This window comes from Nicotiana sylvestris, chromosome 1 (genome assembly GCF_000393655.2).
Source record: "Nicotiana sylvestris chromosome 1, ASM39365v2, whole genome shotgun sequence".
NCBI classification, from domain to species: Eukaryota; Viridiplantae; Streptophyta; class Magnoliopsida; order Solanales; family Solanaceae; genus Nicotiana; species Nicotiana sylvestris.
Window position 1 is genome coordinate 105877651 of NC_091057.1, and position 19890 is coordinate 105897540.

The 19890-nt window shown below is 36.1% G+C and overlaps 2 protein-coding genes across 2 annotated transcripts; one reads left to right on the forward strand and one right to left on the reverse strand.

The window, feature by feature from the left end:
* The first annotated feature begins 6098 nt into the window (after nucleotides 1-6098).
* LOC104209973 (T-complex protein 1 subunit alpha) lies at nucleotides 6099-16152 on the forward strand. The gene is made up of 17 exons (XM_009758746.2): nucleotides 6099-6391; nucleotides 6497-6561; nucleotides 7977-8066; nucleotides 8159-8245; nucleotides 8352-8411; nucleotides 8516-8566; nucleotides 9458-9553; nucleotides 10445-10510; nucleotides 10690-10907; nucleotides 11454-11550; nucleotides 12158-12244; nucleotides 13125-13259; nucleotides 13459-13563; nucleotides 14090-14218; nucleotides 14312-14415; nucleotides 15528-15618; nucleotides 15694-16152. Exons 1-17 carry the CDS (start codon nucleotides 6319-6321, stop codon nucleotides 15775-15777), a joined length of 1638 nt encoding a protein of 545 aa, XP_009757048.1. The 5' UTR covers nucleotides 6099-6318; the 3' UTR covers nucleotides 15778-16152.
* Nucleotides 16153-17920: 1768 nt separating this feature from the next.
* On the reverse strand, nucleotides 17921-19195 carry LOC138872757 (uncharacterized mitochondrial protein AtMg00810-like). Its single transcript, XM_070151177.1, has 2 exons — nucleotides 19065-19195; nucleotides 17921-18968 (listed from the first exon to the last, which is right to left on the reverse strand). The coding sequence occupies exons 1-2, from the start codon at nucleotides 19193-19195 to the stop codon at nucleotides 17921-17923; spliced, it is 1179 nt and encodes a 392-aa protein (XP_070007278.1).
* Nucleotides 19196-19890: the final 695 nt, after the last annotated feature.

Here is a 19890-nt window from a genome sequence, read left to right on the forward strand (position 1 = left end):
AGGCAGGTACATCTAGATATCAGTCCGGCGCGCACGCTTGATCCCTGTTACAAGACTACACAATGATCTGCCTTCCGAGTTGTTCTACAACAACCAGTGTCTTTCTTTGTTATTGTTCTGTCTTTTCATTCTAGATAGTAGAGTAGTAATCTTTTGTATATTCTACTAGTAGCACATACTCTTGTGACACCAGGTCTTGGCACACACTAGTAGACTTGTGATTTTGGTTTTATTTCTATGGTTATGATTGCACTCAGCTGCTTTTGTTTTAAGTATTTTAAACCTGTTATTTATTAATCTTTTAATTTAAGGAAAGTTATTTACTTGGAAAACCTATTAAATAGGGAAACCACAAGATTGTTCACAATTGGCTTGCGTAGCAACGGTGCTCGGCGCCGTCACGGCCTATAATAGAATTGGGTCATGACACCTTCATTTCCTGGCACAACCTTCACAGACTGGCCACCATTCGTCATACCGAAGGGCCCACCTATGCCAAACAAACTTGGTACTGGTGGCACAACTCCAAAATCACGGGGTCAAGTCCCTCGCTCAAAGAAAACGCACCCAAAGTGAAGGAGTATATGTAAACGTACGTGAAGCCCTTCTTAGTAAAGGTTACTTGCTCCACCAAATCAGGAGCAATGATGTTTAGGTCGTGGCAATCACAGCCCTCCTTTACAACAGGAATACTGGAAGAGCGAATAGAAGAAAGATATTCACCAATAGCCTAAGTACAAGGGTTTGAAGTGGGGAACTTCTCTTCGAAGTCCTTGGCTGTGTTGAGATGCTTGGGGATGATAGTGTTCACCGTGGGAGGATCAACATCAACATCAACCTCTTTATCTTTGCTTTTCTTCGGTCCCCCACCGAAGATAAGACCAAAGTTCTTAGAAGAATTAGCATAAGAAGCCGTAATGATAAGAAGGTGATAAGGGTTTTTGTAGAAGAAAATTAAAGAAAAATGAAAGAAGAAAAAGAGTTGAGAGCAAAGAGTTGTGCCTCTAACAGTAATAGAAAAAGAATGAGGCGTATAAGTAAAGGGATACGTGTTCGGAGTATTAAATGCAAGGAGACACACTTCTTATCAAGCATCAGAAACTTTTCAGAAGGGTTCAGAAAATTTTCCGCCAAGAAAGAAATCTTCACCAACTTCCCGGTGACACAAAGATGTGCCACCGAAAAGCATGGGCTATCTGTATAGGGTAAAATAAGTTTATATTAAATGTTCGTATGATAGCGTGACACATGGAACCAGAGGCAGATGAAAGATGAAGCGAGCAAAAACTAGGTCCGAGGACAACAACTTCAGTTAGCACCGGGAAGATCCCGAACGGAACATAGTCAACGAAATTAAATTAATATTTGTCACCAGATGACATTTAATGAAGAATATTCCTCAGTATTAAATAACACAGTCGTTGTAGAGAATTTTGGCATTCATGGCCTGCCGTTACATATTCATCAATGACCTCATTATTGTCATTTAAGAGGGGATCCTAAGACCTTGTTCCCGTGTAGCTATAAATAGTGAGTTCAACAATCATTGTAAGACATAATTTTTTTTGACAAACTCATGCTATACACTATTTCCAAGCTAAATAATACTCTATTTTCCATCTAACATTACTCTTATTGCTGCCTTTGGAAGCCTTGCCTCGGAATCAAGTTATCTGTTGTTTATCTCGATTTCAATGCTAAATCTTGCATTTTATTTAAGTTATTTATCATTTTGGGATCAAATCATTCGCTTGACTATAAATCACGCTACAAATTTAATTGTACCATTTTACGGGTAAACACAATTATTAAGGTAATGTAACTTTTTTATTCTTTTTCTTTTTCTTTTTCAAATATATTAAGTACTATTCATTTTATAATTTTTTTTTTCATTTCTGTTATTCTCATTTTTTAACCCTCCAACGTGTTGGTTATGATGTGCTTCCATATAATTTTATAACTTCTGATATTTTTCTTCTTCCTTTTTAATTTTCTTTGTTTTTCTTAGTTATTAAACACAATTTTGTATTTTACTAGCTTTATTTTTTATTTATTAGTGTACAATAACTATTAAAAATACCTTCTAAACTTATTTATCTTTTTTTTAAAGTGCAACAAATCATAAATTTCATACTTTACTCATATGAGTTGGTAAAAGTTTTAAATTTATAATTTAAACTTTTATTAATTTTTTAAGTTAATGTATTATTTATTTAAATGATACTCAAAACACCGATAATTTTTTCCTGATATTAGTTACCAAATTATAAGTATTTAATACTTTTATTTTTTTGATATAGTTTAAATATTTATAAATAATATCTAGCCTTTCTTATATATACATATATTTATTACACATTAATGAGTTAGTAAAAATATTAAATTGTTATTTCAATTTTAATATAATTTAAGTAATAATATTTTAACTTGGAATATACTTACTAGAGTACTTTTAAGATGTTATCTATTAATTTATAATTATTTAATATATTTTTATAGTCAATCTGAAAAGAATTATTTAACTCTAATTATACTTGTCCAACCAAATATGACAATGAGTATTACATTATAATTATATTCCAACAAACAAATAGGTCATTATAGTTATTATACTATGTAATTACCGTCGTATGTAATTACACACAACTTTTTAAATATACCCTTAAGATTTTTAGTATTGAACTCACTGCATTTTAAAATTTACAGGTTCGTATTTATTATTTATGTTAGGGTTCGCCCTGATTTTGTTTTCATATTTGAATCTACCTATTACTTGAAGGAAAAGTAAAATATTTTACCATAATTGATTTACTTTTCCTTAAAGAAAAATATAAATTTCTTCCATATTTTGACATATCCCTTTTTTGGAAAAAAAAGTTGTGGACCTCTATAAATTGAGGATCCTTTGTTCACATAACAACACAATAGAATTCACAATGTAGTTGTTAAAAGAATCTTATTTAAGGGGGATTATTCACTCAATAATTTTTATATTCTCTTTTATATTAGTATACCATATGTAAGGTCAAATGATCAAATCATATTAAAATATTATGCTTCTTTTAGTTTATTTTTCTTTGTTGTTTGATTTATTGACACTAATTGAATGTACTATGTTCAAATGAAACAATATGTTGCATCTGGCAGTGTATGTATATGTAGGTGTTAGTTATTAGAGTAGTGAATGTATTGATTTTCTCTAAAATTATTTGGTAGTAATTATCGCAGGTGTCAATTTTGTCCGCCCAAAATCATACTCTGCGACAGTCAAGTGTAGACTTAACTCAGCCTTTCCAACAATTAGCCAAAATTTTGACTCACTGGCCTTAGATTAATTTTAAGAAGCGAAATGAAGAGAACACAAGCCAATACAGAAAAAATTTCACCTTTGCATTGATCAACAAAATATATAAAAGAACTCTCACTTTGCTATTAACACAAATCGTTCACATCCTACCTCGTCTAGCAAAGATCATAAGTCAATCTTGTCCACTAAGGTCTGCCCAATGCCCAACCTTAGCCCTTTAGGAACACAATTAGAAGCACTCACGTTTTCCTCTTATTTCCCTTCTGCATTTCATACGAAATACCCCCCACACAAATCTGACTAAGTTCAAATGCACATATTTATAGCACATAGCCAGCCTTTGAGACTTGACAATGCATCGACACATGTTGTCTACAACTTATATCACTTGTCGGGCTCAAGGCTAATCTGATCCTAACTTGTAGTTGACACTTCCAACTACTTAGACCACGATACACACGAAATTATAGTGGCTACAAGCATAAAGCAAATCTAGTTACAAGTAGTTACAAAAAGGAAAATGCCAGCTACCTTGGCATGTGCATTGCATGTGCATCTTTTGTTGGCCAGCTGTTGCATGTTCAAGGATGGCATTGCGCCTAGGCTTGGCCCTTTGACATTGCTCCGCCCGAATGCCATGCGCGCAGCTTACCGCCCATGACTTTGCTACAGACGCCCAACATCATTGCCACTCGCACACGTCTTGTTAGAGTTTTTGTCTTGTTTGTGTCATCCCTTGTTTTATCCGTACCATTGCTTGTATTTTGCTTCACATAGCCTTGCCTTGGTTATTTAAGGTCTTTGCCATCAACCCACACTGCTTTGCCTTAGCTTAGCCTGCCATTGGCACTGCCACACGCTAAAGTGCCTATTTTACTGTCTTTGGCGTGCATGCCATGCCATGTTGCTCTAACTTGTCCACACTGCCTTGTCATGCCTTTTTCAAGAGTGTCTTGCTTGTCCAAAGACCTTGGGCAATACTTACCCCATAACAGCCCACTTGACAATACCGTCCTCATTGTCCGCATGATCATTTTGCCTCGCACATAGGCCAATAGTAAGGCCATCACGCCCAATCCTTGCCACACTTGATGTCGAAGAGTCATGCCTCTAACAGTAATACCTTAAGTTCATTAGCTGTCGGTTGTGTGAACTTGCAACTTCAAAAGTTAGATCATGGGATCTTTTACATGACCGATTGAATTTTGGGTCATTAAATGTTAAAATGGCAACTTTATTTTATTACAATTCACAAAAAATCTCACTTTTTTGTGTGGTCATCTTATGTTCTATATTTTATGAATCTTTCATGTAACTTTTCATGTATTAAAATAATATTTATAATGAAGGTCATAAAACGATCTCCGTTTAGCTAATCATCAATTCATGAAATAATAATTTCGATTAAAGAGGAAATATTTTCTTAAGAACAATTATAATTTGAGTAAAATAAAAAAATTACTCCACAAATTCTCACTGTTTTATTTAGCAGCCTACTATGTTACATTTTACTAGATGTCATATTTCTATTGGTTATTGGTTGTTTCATGAATTTGGGTCCTGTTAATTTTCCTTGTCCAGTTTGATTTTATATCAAAAAATGAAACGAGCTATAGACATCTTAATTTTTTTTCTTCTTTTTTACGATTTTGGAAAGGGTATGAAAAAAATTAAGTAGAGTAGTGGTCTATTTTTTTTCTTTTATGAACACTTTATTATATTATGTAAGTTTATATGTTTGAGGTTAATTCGTCCTACATAATCAACCAAACACGGTATGATAATTCTATTTGAATTGGATATTTACAAAATAAAAGGTCATGACTAACTATTTTTTTACTATAAAAATTATCAATCAAGCATATATGGGTTCTTCGTATGTATATATTTATTAATAATCACAACTAAGTATGATATGGGTCCTCGTATGTACCTTCTTCACTTTAATTTATTGTTTAATTATAATAAACTAATGTGTTTTGATATAAACATCATAGATAAGCAATATTTCTTTGTTGTAGCATTGATTCCATCTAAGGTTATAAACACTAAAATAAGTTTTTGGAAAGCATAAATCAATAATAGTAAGTTGTAATAAAAATAACTTTAAAAATAGACAGTAACTATACTTTTAAAAATAGTACTACACAAGAAGAGGAATTATAAAAGAAAATACAATAAGAGAAGAAAGATATGTGAAATAAACAATTTGTGAAAAAGGACGATATTACTAAAACTTACTCCATAATTATGAATATTGTGAAAATAAGTTTGGCCAGGTCTTTATTTGATTAAAGATATAAAAAAGACTGATATGTTAATTGTTCGAGTAAGGTATATGATAAGTTGATCGCGATTGATATCCTTGGGCAGGATAAAGTTGAAAAATGAGCATGTTAATTGCTTTTTATTTTCTAAAAAGTTTTTTTAAGTAGGTATTTGAATAATATTTGGTTGAAATTTGAAAAAGAAGAGTATCAAAAGTTGACGTAAAAAAAGTATTTAGAAGTTGAAGTTATGGCTCGACATGAGTTTAACTTAAAAAATTAAAATTTTATAAGTAAAAATTATTTTTTTACTTAAAAATATTTCTCAAACTAGTTTATCAAATTTTAAATTATCTATTTCAAATTGAAGTTGAAAAACTTGGCCACATTGTAAAATGAATATTTTTCAACCTAAACTTAAAAATTGGCAATATCTATTTTTATATTTGTATTCTATGTTTAGAAACTCAAAAGAAAAAGAAAAGAAAAGAAAAACAAAACCATTAGGGCCAAACATTATTCTCAAGGGCACAAACCTAAAACCCTTGCGAACGAAGAGTAGTCCCCCAACTTTGCTTCTCCACATTTTGCACGGAACATTCCCACAGTACAAAAAGGCTTTCGCATACTTCGAGAATCTGCACTCTTCTTCGCTACATAACCCGATCTAGGGTTTTTTCTCGTGCTCGATCTTCTCACATTTCCAACATCCTCATCACTTTCCCGGCCACATACTCTGTCTAAATGGCGTATCAAGGACAAACTCTTGATATTTCCGGCGACCGCCAGTCCGGTCAGGATGTTCGCACCCAAAATGGTAGCGTACCGTCTAATCTCGGAGCCTCTTTTTTTCTTCTATACATTTATTAGTTTTGTTTTTTAGTTAAGTAGTAATTGTGTGTGTTGTATTTTGGGATTTCAGTGACTGCGTGTCAAGCAGTTGCTAACATTGTCAAATCTTCGCTTGGACCTGTTGGCCTCGATAAGGTCTGTTTCTCCTTTTCCCACTTATTGTGTGTGTTTGTGTTTGTGTACTTGTAGTGTATTGCTTTACCTGTCAAATTTACGATCTTGCTCTCTTCTTTGTAATTATATATCTGGTTGGAGGATGTTCCTAGTGAGGGTTTTAAGATAAAAATTTCTAACTTAAAAGATAAATTATTGAATATTGGAATGAAACTGGTTCAAATGTAGAGGAATGGAATATTAAGCCTTTATATTGCCAAGCCTACTAGTTTGGGACGGAGGAAATAATTTGTCATTTTGTGTTTTAGTTGACGTGCGTCTTATGGTTTAGTCTTCTCTATGGCTAGCACTCTCCATTTTGCCCTGCAAGTGTTTCAGGGGATCTATAGATGTTAAAGTTAGAGCTAATTAGCATATTTACACTTGTGGATAATTCTGCTGAGCACTTTGGAAGATTTTATGCGAAAGCAGGTTCTCTGTATCTGTAAAATTCTGCCAAGAATAAAATTTAACATAACATTTTATCTTGAGCTGGCTAGCCAGCCTCTTGAGTGGCTGTTATCTATTAGCAAGTTTGTTTGTCTTTATGGATTGATTTAAGGAGGAAAATAACAGAAAGGTAAGTGAGATATTTACTAAGCACTGTCCATATATCTATCAATTAATCCGTCAGGCAGGTTCAGTATGGTATGAGTAAATCCTCTGTTCAAGCGCATGTTTGGTTTATAAGCATTTGCACTTGGCTAAAAAGTGATGGGCTAATATTAGTTGAGAATTAATCCTGAGGCTTAATGCACTGATGTATGAGAGTCATAATAGATGGAGAAAGACGCTCTTAAACATTTAGTGCCAAAACTATCACATATCAGACTTCGGTGAAGTGGCATAAATTCTTGACAGAATAATCTGCTCTGTGATCATCTTTACCTTGGACGTCAGGAGTAAGCTTAGTTTTGTAATCTGGAGATGGATTTTAATATAAAGTAGCAAGGCTGGTGCGAGCTGGACAATCATTTACCAACCTAATCCTTTATATTTGACACTGAACATGATGTGTATGCTCTAGAAACTTTTTTAATATCTTAAAATATGGATTGGATGATACTTATTAGTATTTGATTTCATCGAATTAATTATCTTAATTCCCGTCATGTTTCTATTTGTCCTGTTATCTAGGAGTTGGAGTGATTGTTATCAGTCACCATCTTTCAAATTTTTTGACTTCTGTCTGTTAGAAGAACTCATAGAGTTTGTGATGCACATATCCATCGGCTTGAAAGGTTTTGGAGATATTATAAAGAACACTTGGGTCTGGCTTATTAAAGAAAAGGAACAAAATCGTTTTTTAGTTCAACATTTTAAGTGAACTTTTTCATACATTTGGTGTTTGAATGATCAATTGATTGTTGACTCACTGGTATTGATATGAATCTCAGATGCTTGTTGATGATATTGGCGACGTAACAATTACTAATGACGGTGCCACTATTCTGAGGATGTTAGAAGTTGAGCATCCAGCTGCCAAGGTAACCACATGAAACGTCTATTTTCTCACGTAGACTTAATGTATAAACTCTTTGAAAGAAATTATGGACCATTGTAATGCAATATCTCATAGGTTCTTGTTGAGTTGGCTGAACTCCAAGATCGAGAAGTTGGTGATGGAACAACCTCAGTCGTTATTATAGCTGCAGAGTTGCTTAAGGTATTCTTGCAGATCTATTGCAACGCAGGAACTTCCCTAAGTATTTCAAATTCAAGCAGTTAGTGCTCACAGTTTCTGTTGATGTTCTCTGTGTTAATATTTGCAGGGAGCAAATGAGTTGGTGAGGCACAAAATTCATCCGACCTCGATAATCAGCGGATATAGGGTAACTATCTGCATTCATTTCACATGCAACTTACAAAGAATAATGACAATCTTTTTCTCTCGCAAATTGCCTTTCTAATATTATATTGCACTTATTTCTGGCAGCTAGCAATGAGGGAAGCGTGCAAATATGTCGAAGAAAAGTTGGCTGTTAAGGTATTGATTCCTGGTCTCTGGCCTTCACATGCGTATTATGCTGATTTATCTTCCACCCATGAAGTAGTTCATTTAAATACTAATCTAGCTGGCATTATCTTTGAAATGTAGAATATACCTTCCCGACCTTATGAGAAAAGGACATTTTCTGAAATTTATGAATATTAAGGTTGAGTCTCATCACTAGGTAAATATAGTGTGCACTTGCAATTTTGTGCTTCTCGTGATTTTTGTCATTGGTAAGGTGTAAGAAGCAGTTAATCCTTTATTTTATTAGGCTGAAAGCATGGACAAGGCTTTCAATCTACTGCATCATTGTTAAAGGCTCACTTTGCTTAACCCTTATATAGGTGAACCCTAGGTTGAACGTTTTGCCTTGCTTAGGTGGTGCTTTAGTGCAAGTGCCAAGGCGCTAAGGCACTTGTCGCTCATCCCCCATTACTCTGTTGTTATTTGTTAAGAGCACAACATTAGACAAAAGTATCGTTGGCAGAGTGATATTAAAGTTGTGAAGGAAATGGTATAAATGAATCTTAGGTTTTAGCATTAGAAAACTAGTTCCTGATACTTATAACTACATCTTAACATCTAAACCAGAAATCTAAATTTTTAACTTGGCTTATGTGTTTTTACTTCATAAATATTGATCAATTATAGTTTTTTTTTTCAACTCTTATGTCTTAATAGTTACAAATTGTGTATAAATATTTTTTCATGCATATATGTTTATTTTTATTCTTTATTAAAGCCTTTCATTGATAAAAAACTAATGTATTAATTGCGCTTTTTGCTTCAAACCCTAGCAGACCTTGGTGCATTTCAACGTTTTCACCTTTGACAACTATGTTTATGCAGTTGATGATCCTAACCAGTCCGTCTACTGTTTTTCAGGTTGATAAACTTGGAAAAGATTCTCTTGTAAACTGTGCCAAGACAAGCATGTCATCAAAGTTGATAGCAGCTGATAGTGACTTCTTTGCTAATATGGTATGGTGGTCGTTGAAATTGGGTTATCTTGATTAAATCAACTGTGCCCATTCATGAAAAAACCAAAGGATTAGTTTTTTGATTATTCAAATCAATTTAATTAATATTGCACCAGCATTGTCAGTATACAACTGTAGATTTCATCAAACAACCTAAGAAACTTAATCTTCTATTGACTTAGTCTGGACTATTCTTGGTAATATTATCGTTTTGTGCTAACAGGAAAATTCTCTAGTCCTGCCCTCTCCCATATGGCTAAATACAACTGATGACTTTTGTGAGCCTGTTTAATCTGAGCAAACCTTGTCTGCGATCTCCACTCGCAGAACATAAAAACTCATGGATGTGTTATGTAATGGTTTGGTTTTATTACCCGCTTTCATCTGACCTCGGGTTATTGTCTCCTTGATGTTGCCACCTTTAGGCAATTAATTCCTGACTCATGATATGTATGCTTTCTGGTTAATAACATTCTCATACCTTGCTTACAGACAATTTGTATGGTTTTGATGGGAAAAGAGAGGAACACTGAGGGAAAGTTCATTTCTTGTCCTGTTTGAGCTTGCATGATTAAGAACATAATTATTGGAAAAAAGCCTCTTTTTTAAATTTTAAAAATAACGATTCTGTTGTTGGCTTATAGGACCACAACTATGCTTGCTTAGCACTTGTATGTTTGCTCCCTGCTTAATTTCTCATACATATGTAAAGCCAGCATTTGAAGATCTTTTTGGTTGCTATTCCTGTTCTAATGTCGAAACTTTATCATATATGTGCAACTAAATTATATAACCAAATGGGGTTTGCTGTCAAACAGTCTTTTGTATCTATATTTTTTGTTAGACATCAGTCCCACATACCATAATGCCTTAGCCGTTGGTGTATTTGTAGGTTGTTGAAGCAGTACAGGCAGTCAAGATGACTAATGCGAGGGGTGAAGTTAAATATCCTATCAAGGTGAGTTGTTCGTTCAAGAAAACTTCTTCTGATACTAAAGGAATTTTATTTGGAGGGTCTTCTCTATATCTTCTTGAATCTGGAAGCACATTAGAACAACCATGGACTGATTCTTTAGATTCCCCTATTTTGACATCTAGATCTAGAACTAATGTAAATCAAACTTTTTTTCTATCCAGGGTATTAATTTACTTAAAGCACATGGGAAAAGTGCAAAAGATAGCTATCTATTGAAGGGTTATGCTCTGAATACTGGCCGTGCTGCCCAAGGAATGCCACTGAGAGTTTCGCCTGCACGGATTGCTTGTCTTGACTTCAATCTTCAAAAGACAAAAATGCAGATGGGTGTTCAAGTATTGGTAACTGATCCTCGAGAGCTTGAGAGGATTCGCCAAAGGTGATTGTTCTAATGGGACCATTCAGTCTATTCTGTTGCTATCAATGTGTTAGCATCAATACATCTTTGTACTTGTCAACTTCTCATAACTGAAACCTAAGAATAGCAAGCTCATATTTGATTCATATGGCCATGATATTTCCTAATTAGTAATTCTCACTCTGCTTGTGGGTGCTGGAAAATTATATTTGGAAATGTTACCGTGGGCCGTGAGTTTTAGAATATTTGCTTCATTTATATGTGAATTTCCAGCATGTGTGTGGCAGTTTACATATGTTTGGTATCTTACTGCCTACCACATAGTACATTGTGTATCTTATTGCTGGTACGGAACGAGAGATGAAAGCAAAGATGCATGCATTCTATTTAGAAGAGGAAATGTGCTGTTTTTGACATAACTGTCTTGTCTTTAATGATTGCACAAGGGTATCTCCTTGATATTATCTGGGATAACCCATGACATTCTGTAGCTATGATTTACAGCATATTGGTTAAACCACAGCAGCATGTTGTAATTCAGCCCTAAATGTAGATTTATGTTTACAGAGAAGCTGACATGACAAAAGAACGGATTCAGAAACTTTTGAGTGCGGGAGCCAATGTGGTCCTGACTTCAAAAGGGATTGATGACATGGCACTGAAGGCAAGTTGCTAAATTTAGTTGTTTCTTTTCATGGTTTGCTGTCTCCTTCAAATGCTCTATACTCTGTTGAGAATTAGTTCGTCTTAGGTACCTCTGAGCTCATACTTAAGCTTTCTTGAAAGGGTAACAAAGGCTAGTGGTTCTCTTTATCTTTCCTGGCACGTTCTTGATAACTAGCACCCTCATTGAGCCAGTACCTTGCAAACAACTTAGCTGCATTGAAATGTTGAATCGATGGTGGCTTTTGTTGTGATGTCAGTGTCCTTGCAAATAATTTTTTTGGTGCAGATAATTTTTTTTAACTCTTTCTTTAATAACTTAGTTACCTTCTAAAAAACTAAAATAGTAAAAAATATTTGGCTCTTGCTGTGGATGTATATGTGGCGGTCATGGTAGCATTTGTTTCGAAATGTTGTTTAGCTAGCAACATCTATATCCGGCCTTTACTTAACAATAACTTATCTCTGCAGAACAAATTCCATCTTGGCTACTTTTTGTTTCTTGGTACTTCTGTCTGAAGTGTGATTGCAGAAGCTACTGATCGGGAAAAAAGTGTGATTACAGAAGCTGGTGCAGTTAGGTCTAATTTCATGTTTTTCTGTTTCAGTACTTTGTGGAAGCTGGTGCCATTGCAGTTAGACGTGTACGCAAAGAGGATTTGCGCCATGTTGCCAAGGCAACTGGCGCAACTGTGGTATGTTCACTAGACTGGTCTGGGATTTTTTGCTTTTATAGGCTGTTTCCTGCTTTGCTCTCTTAGTGTTTCAAACTCCCAACCTCTTGGTTTGACGTGGAGTGCTCATCCAATTGGAGCGACCTCACTTGTTAGTTTGGAAAATTACACCTTGCCTCTTATTGTTGTTACAAGTATTCTTAATCCTTCTACAAAGTTAAGGTTATACTAAAATCAGACTGGGAATAACTGTTCTAAATATTTGGTGATACCTAGTGTTAGCATGCACTTTTTCATGGTCATGTCGAAAAAGATTAAACTTGTGCAGAGAGTGCTATCATGTAATCCGCAATACACTCTTTTTTTAGAACGGTAATATGCTATCAACATAGCTCCAAAAAAAGTGCAGAGAAACATTTACAGCAGTATATCATAAGCATAGGGACACCCCCCCTCCCCCACAAAAGATAAACACCCTGTAATCTGCGTTAGACTTGCTTTATGGAATTCTATTATAGCTTTGATAATTTAAGATGAGCAAGTGGAGTATCAGATGAAGGTCACAAAGGTTAGAAGATTTCTAATTAAATGGAGTTAGGATCAAGAAGAGTGAATATAACCTACTTTCAGTGAGTTCTTACTTGGTTTACAATATTTGGAGCAACTGTATTCCCATTGGGAGGACATCAAATCTCTTACCCAATGAAAGCAGTATATGATAAGCTGTCTTTACTTTAAATAGCTGCTGGCCCCCCAGTAGGGGGTTGCGGAATCAAAGAGAAGCAATACTATTGAGTAGGATAGTGGCGATGATTTTGGGCATGTATCAACAACAATTACTGGTAACTACCATAATCATATCTGTGCACGTGGCATGGTGTTCATGTATTGCTCTATACAGGTCTCAACATTTGCGGATATGGAAGGAGAAGAAACTTTCGAACCATCACTTCTTGGACATGCTGAAGAGGTAGTGGAGGAGCGGATTGCTGATGATGATGTGATTATGGTAAAAGGAACCAAAAACTCAAGTTCGGTAAGTAGTTGCACTCAATTTTGAGTTTATTTTAGATGTTCTGATTACCTGTTTGAAACTGCACAACAGTTTGAGGCTATTCTTGCAGTTTTTCTTGTGACTCTTATTGTGGCTCTTCTGATGTATCTTTTCTTTCCAAAATGAAGTTTGTGTTGAAACTCAAAGGTTATGAATATGGATTGACCTGCTGCTTTATCAGGTTTCATTAATACTTAGAGGTGCAAATGACTTTATGCTTGATGAGATGGAGAGGGCCCTCCATGATGCTTTATGCATTGTGAAGAGAACACTTGAGTCGACAACTGTAAGTCCTTGCATCCATTAACTACCATTTCTGAATGCAGTTGTGAGTGTTTACATTGATCCAAATTGTACAGATAACAGGTTATGCGAGGCTTGTCGAAATTTATAAGCTTGCTGTAGGGAAGCTTATTCTCTTATACTTGTTATACTATGTTTAGAACTAGAATAGGCGTAGATTATCAGTTTAACTTATTCAAAAGAAAGGATAATCATTTTAACTTGTTTGATGAACTAATGTACTAGTGTCGTTACATAGTAGTGATTAGGGGTGCAACTCCATATTTTAAAAATAGTTTAACAGTCTATGGTACTTCAATGATCTTATACTTTGATAAGGAGAACTGTGCATTCTGATTTTTTACTGCTACTTGCTGTACATTGCTTGTGGATATCTTCAGCAAATAATTTGACTTGGCCATGGAGTAAATTTACTACCATAATCTCCATTTTCTCTTGGCTGTAGAAGATAGTAGTGAAATTATGCGGAAATATAAATGCCTGATCAGTTGGTAACCGTTGTAAAACAGGTTGTTGCTGGTGGTGGGGCTGTTGAGGCTGCTTTATGTGTCTACTTGGAGTACCTAGCTACTACCCTTGGGTCAAGGGAGCAGCTGGCTATTGCACAATTTGCTGAATCCTTACTTGTCATACCTAAGGTCCTTGCTAGTTGTATATAACAAAAATGGCCGATGCCCTTGTACCACTTGTATGTTCTATGATCAAGATTTGGTGAATTTCTTCTGGTGCAGGTTCTTGCAAATAATGCTGCAAAAGATTCCAGTGACTTGGTATCTAAACTACGTTCATGTCACTACCTTGCACAAACCAAAGCTGATAAGAAGCATCTATCAAGGTATTCTTTGGAATCTGTATATCTTTGTGTTGTTTGGTCAAGGCTTCAACAAGTTGATGCACTGCTTTTCAAGTATGCTTTTCATGTTACTAGCATTTCAAGTTTTTAGTTTCATATAAGAATCTGGTTGTTGGGTTTGTTTGGAGATCCTTGTGATACAATTCTTAACATCCGCGAGGAGTTCCTTGAGCGAACAGATGGATGATTGCCTTGAGTAGATTCGGAAGAGGAACAGCTTCTATGAGGTGTATTATTTACCCCCACAAGGCGTGCCTCTGGCTGCATTATGCATGTGTCGAGGACCTTTCGATCAGATAGAGAAAATTGCTGAAAGAACAGGAAACTAAAAAAGAGTGTGTTGTTGGTTTCAGCAGTGTTGTTGAAGCCATTGCTTTATCGCTTATTACAGCGACATAGTGATGCAAAACGTTGGTGTGTTGGAGAAGCACGTGCTGTGTAGACTCTGAGTGCAGAGTGATTGAGAGGTTGTTGATCTTTTGGGAAGCAACGGAGGATTGTAAAACGAGGGTATATTGGAGAAGCACATAACTGCGTGTTCCTTAGACAGAAGGTGCAGGGGGATTGGGAAGTTGTTCATTCTTTGAATTTTATATTAGTAGATGAAAAACAAGACGACGAAAAGAAGGAAACAAATAAGGCCTCTTGTCATTTTAGCGTAATGTACACTTTTTTTTGGGTCGTCGCTTTCTTATTCTCAAGTTTGGGTCGTGATGTAGACTGTGAGTGCAGAGTGATTGAGAGGTTGTTGATCTTTTGGGAAGCAAAGGAGCGATGTAAAATGAGGGTATATTGGAGAAGCACATAACTGCGTGTTCCTTAGACAGAAGGTGCAAGGGGATTGGGATGTTGTTCATTCTTTGAATTTTATATTAGTAGATGAAAAACAAGACGACGAAAAGAAGGAAACAAATAAGGCCGCAAAATGTCTCGCTTATGCCTTTTGCTTTTTATAACTTTGTTTGGGGTCTACAGATCGTGCTTCTCTTTTAGATGGATGTTGAACACTGCTGAATCTAATGAATGCTATTAAATGATGTATCTGCCAATCCTTCCCACGAGCTTTTATAATCTGGTTTTGTTGCTTTATACAGCATGGGACTGGATCTAGCGAAGGGCACTGTGCGAAATAACTTGGAAGCTGGAGTGATTGAGCCTGCAATGAGCAAAGTAAAAATAATACAGGTAAATCTGCACTAGAATGCTGATCTTCTGAGTTTTAGGTTATGTTCTTTCTAATACTATGTAATTTCGTACCAGTTTGCTACGGAAGCAGCTATTACTATTCTGAGAATCGATGACATGATAAGGCTTGTCAAAGATGAGAGCCAGAATGATGATTAGGTAGCAGCATATAGATTTGGACTTGTGCTAATGGAGCCATTACGATTGGTTTGGACTTGCAATAGATATGTTGCATTTTGCATTGCCGTTTTGAGAATTGATCCCACCAGCTTTTGTCGATTCAGAATGAGTTTTTCGTTTTTCCCGTGAAATCATTCCTTAATCTTGTACTTTGTTGTGAGTTTAATATGGAAGAGCCTTGTTAACACTGTAGGAAAATTTAAAGTAAATTCTTTTTAGAATACTGAATCGGTTAAGCGGAAGTTTTGTTTTAGCTGGCTGGTCTATCCTTGTGGTGTTTAGATTGTCATAATTTGCAACCACTTTCACATTGTACTTTGACTAAAGAACAATACAGAATGTCATTTACATTTAGTGTGCCAAATGTTATTGATGCTGAAGATAATATTATACAACCACCACCCAGTAAAATCCCACTAATGGGGTCTGGGGACGGTAGTGTGTATGCAGACCTTACCCCTACCTTGAAGGAGTAGAGAGGCTGTTTCCGAAAGATCCTCAGCTCAAGAAAATAATAGGACAAAAGGAGAATATTAGTATCACCATAGAAATCATATGTAAAATAGGAACAACATGAAATCCAGATGAAAGATGCAAAACAAAAGAGATAGCTATTAAATAGGTCATGTACTGAAATGCGTGATAGTAAAAAACAACATTGTCACTAGCTATATTAGACAGATCCTACTAGACTAGTCTCACAATGGTACGAAGTAAGGCAAGATTTAACTACTTCCTAACCTACAACCCTAATACTCGACCTCCAGAACTTCCTATCAAGTGTCATGTCCTCGGAAATTTGAAGCCTCGCCATATCCTGCCTAATCACCTCTCCCTAGTATTTTTTATGTCGCCCTCTACCTCTTCTCGTGCCCTCCATAACCAACCGCTCACACCTCTTTACTGGTGCATCTGGACTGAAGATAATATTATGTCCCTACAAATTGCAAACACCATCACGACGGAAGGACAAATTGTGGAGGTCCTAAAATCGAATTTGTAAAACAAGAATAACGGGCGGCAGCGGTAGCTATTTGACCTGTACAGCTAGGGAATGATGTTCCTTCTTTTTGGGGTAGTGGAGCTGGACATTTTCTCTCGCCATTCTTGAAGTTGAAGGTAGAGACTTGAAGCACTTGTAGGTTCTGCGCTTAATTTAAAAATGAATTTTCCTGCATCATGTGAATTTTTTAAATTTCTTTTTGTGAATGTGGAAGGAGATTTCAAATTGACTGGTTCAATATTTGGGTTCATTATAATGGCACAGTAGATTTTCATTTTGTGAAATGCTACTTCTCAATTCTGCGGTTGTAATTCACCTTTTCTTTCTTATCAAGCTTGGTATGAACTGTCTCTATTAATTTATATGAGTACCCTTTGAACATAAAAATGAAAAGCACGCATTCCTTCTGAATTTGGATAGTTGAAAAAAGGAATAAAAACCGTGTGGGTAGCATAATTAACATAGGCACTTCTAACTTGTAGTCCCATAGTAACTAAGTTACCAGGAAAAAAGAAACAACATCCGTTGTTGTCGATGAGTTTTTCTCTGTATCATGTCTTTTACTTCTTAGCAACGCATATCTGTTGGTAACCAAGGTTTATGCTGTTAATGGAGGTCAGCCATGGAGATGCATTGAGAGGAAATGAGCGAGTGAGAGAAGGAGAAGACTGTATTCACATTGAATCAAAGCTAAGTTACAGTAGCATCTAGAAATGAAAGATAATACTCCCTATTTATACATGTAGCTAACTAACTAACTAACTTCTTAACTTAATTCTACACTAATGACAGCTCATTAACAGCTGGACACGCAACTACACCACTACAACTAACTACCACTCTCAACACTCCCTCTCAAGCTGAGGGATGAAATATGTTCTTCATTTCCAGCTTGCCTACCAAATGATCATGTTGTGGCTTGCATAAGCTTTTTGTAAGCAAGTCAGCTAGCTGCTCCTTAGTTCCAATATGATGTGTTTGTATTTGCCCATCTTGAATTTTTTCTCTCACAAAATGACAGTCAATGTAAGTGCTTGGTCCTCTCATGAAAAATGGGATGAGCTGCAATTTGAATTGCAGCTTTGCTGTCGCAAAATAGTTGCACAGGTAGATTCACCTTCAATCAAGCTCTTTAAACAGTCCAATTAACCAAGTGATCTCAGCTACAGTTGATGCCATGCTCCTGAATTCTGCTTCAGCAGAACTTCTGGAAACAGTACTTTGTTTCTTTGATTTCCAAGACACCAAGGCTTGCCCAAACTTCACCATATAGCCAGTTACTGACTTCCTGGTTTCTACACATGCTCCCCAATCTGAATCACAGAATGCTGACAGTTCTGTGCTTCCATCTGCTAGCATAAACAACCCAAGCCCTGCAATGCCCTTAATGTATCTAACTACTCTCATAGCTGCATCCATGTGAGAATCCTTATGAGCATGCATATATTGGCTAAGTACCTGAACTACAAAGGCAATATCAGGCCTAGTCATGGTTAGGTATAACGGTCTACCAATCAGCCTTTGGTAGCTGCTTCTATCTTCTAATTCTTTGTCAACTAAAGTTTCATTAGTGTGCAGAAACTTGTCTAGTTCTACAGAGGACAGCTTGTGATTGAACTCTAGAGGGGTGACAGCTGTTCTACTGCCTGCTAATCCCATCTCAGACACTAGCTCAAGTGCATACTTTCTTTGATTCATCAAGATTCCTTCCTTGGATCTTAAGAACTCAATACCAAGAAAAAACTTCAGCTCTCCCAGATCTTTCATCTTAAATCTAGCTTGTAGATCTTTCCTTACTTGTTGAATAAGTGCTAAGCTAGTTCCTGTCACTAGCAGATCATCCACATATACCAGCACTACCACAAGATCACAACCTACCTTGTGTGTGAACAGAGAATAGTCATAGTGTGACTGAACAAAGCCCATGTCAGTCAGTGCACTGATCAACTTCAAGTTCCATTGTCTGGGAGCTTGTTTGAGCCCATACAATGACTTATGAAGTTTGCAAACCTTCTGTTGTTGTTGTTGTTGTAACTCCCCTTGGATGGAAAAGCTATCTGGAATGTGCATGTACACCTCTTCAAGAAGATCACCTTGAAGGAAAACATTGTGGGCATCTATCTGAAAGATATACCACCCAGATGTTGCAGCCAAAGCCACCACAGACCTAACAGTCACTATCTTAGCAGCAGGAGAGAATGTCTCCTTGTAATCCAGGCCTTAAAGTTGGCTATACCCTTTGGCAACTAGTCTAGCCTTATACCTTTCTACTTCACCAGTAGACTTATATTTCACTTTAAAGACCCATTTGCATCTTATAAGAGTTTTACCAAGAGGAAGATCAACAATAGTCCAAGTCTGATTAGTTTCTAAGCCTGAAATCTCAGCCTTCATGGCCTCAACCTACATGGGATCTATCATGGCCTCATCATAAGTCCTTGGTTCAGTGACAGCTGAATAAGCTGCAAGTGATGCCCTGCAGGTGGAGGAGAGTGACTTATAGGACACACACTATGAGATTGGGTGAGCACAGGAAGAGAGCTTAGACATTACAATGTAATCTTCCATCCATATAGGAGGTTTAGACACTCTAGAAGATCTTCTTAAGTCAGCATAAGTAGATGAAGGAAGAGAAGGAGAGGAAGAATGAGAAGTAGAAGATGAAGAGGGAGAATGATCAGAAGAGAGTGGAGAAGGAAAGTGAGAACTAGGAGAAGCATTCAAGGGAGGCTGAGATGGAGATGAAGAGGAAGATTGAGTGAAGACATCAGAAGAGGACAGATTAGGACATTCAATATCTCTGAAATCTAGAATTGGAAACAAGGGAGATGGAGTTGTATGTAGATGTTTGAATAGAAAGATACCTTCTCTGAACACAGTGTACCTACTAACAAAGAAGAGTTTGGAGCTCAGATCATATAGAACATAACCTTTTTGACTAGAGGAATAGCCTAGATGAACAACAAGAATAGCTCTAGGACAGAACTTATCTGTTTTCTTCAAGTTAGTTGCATAACACAGACTCCCAAAGACTCTGAGATGTTGTAAGGAAGGGGACCTATGAAATAGTCTTTCAAAAGGTGATACAC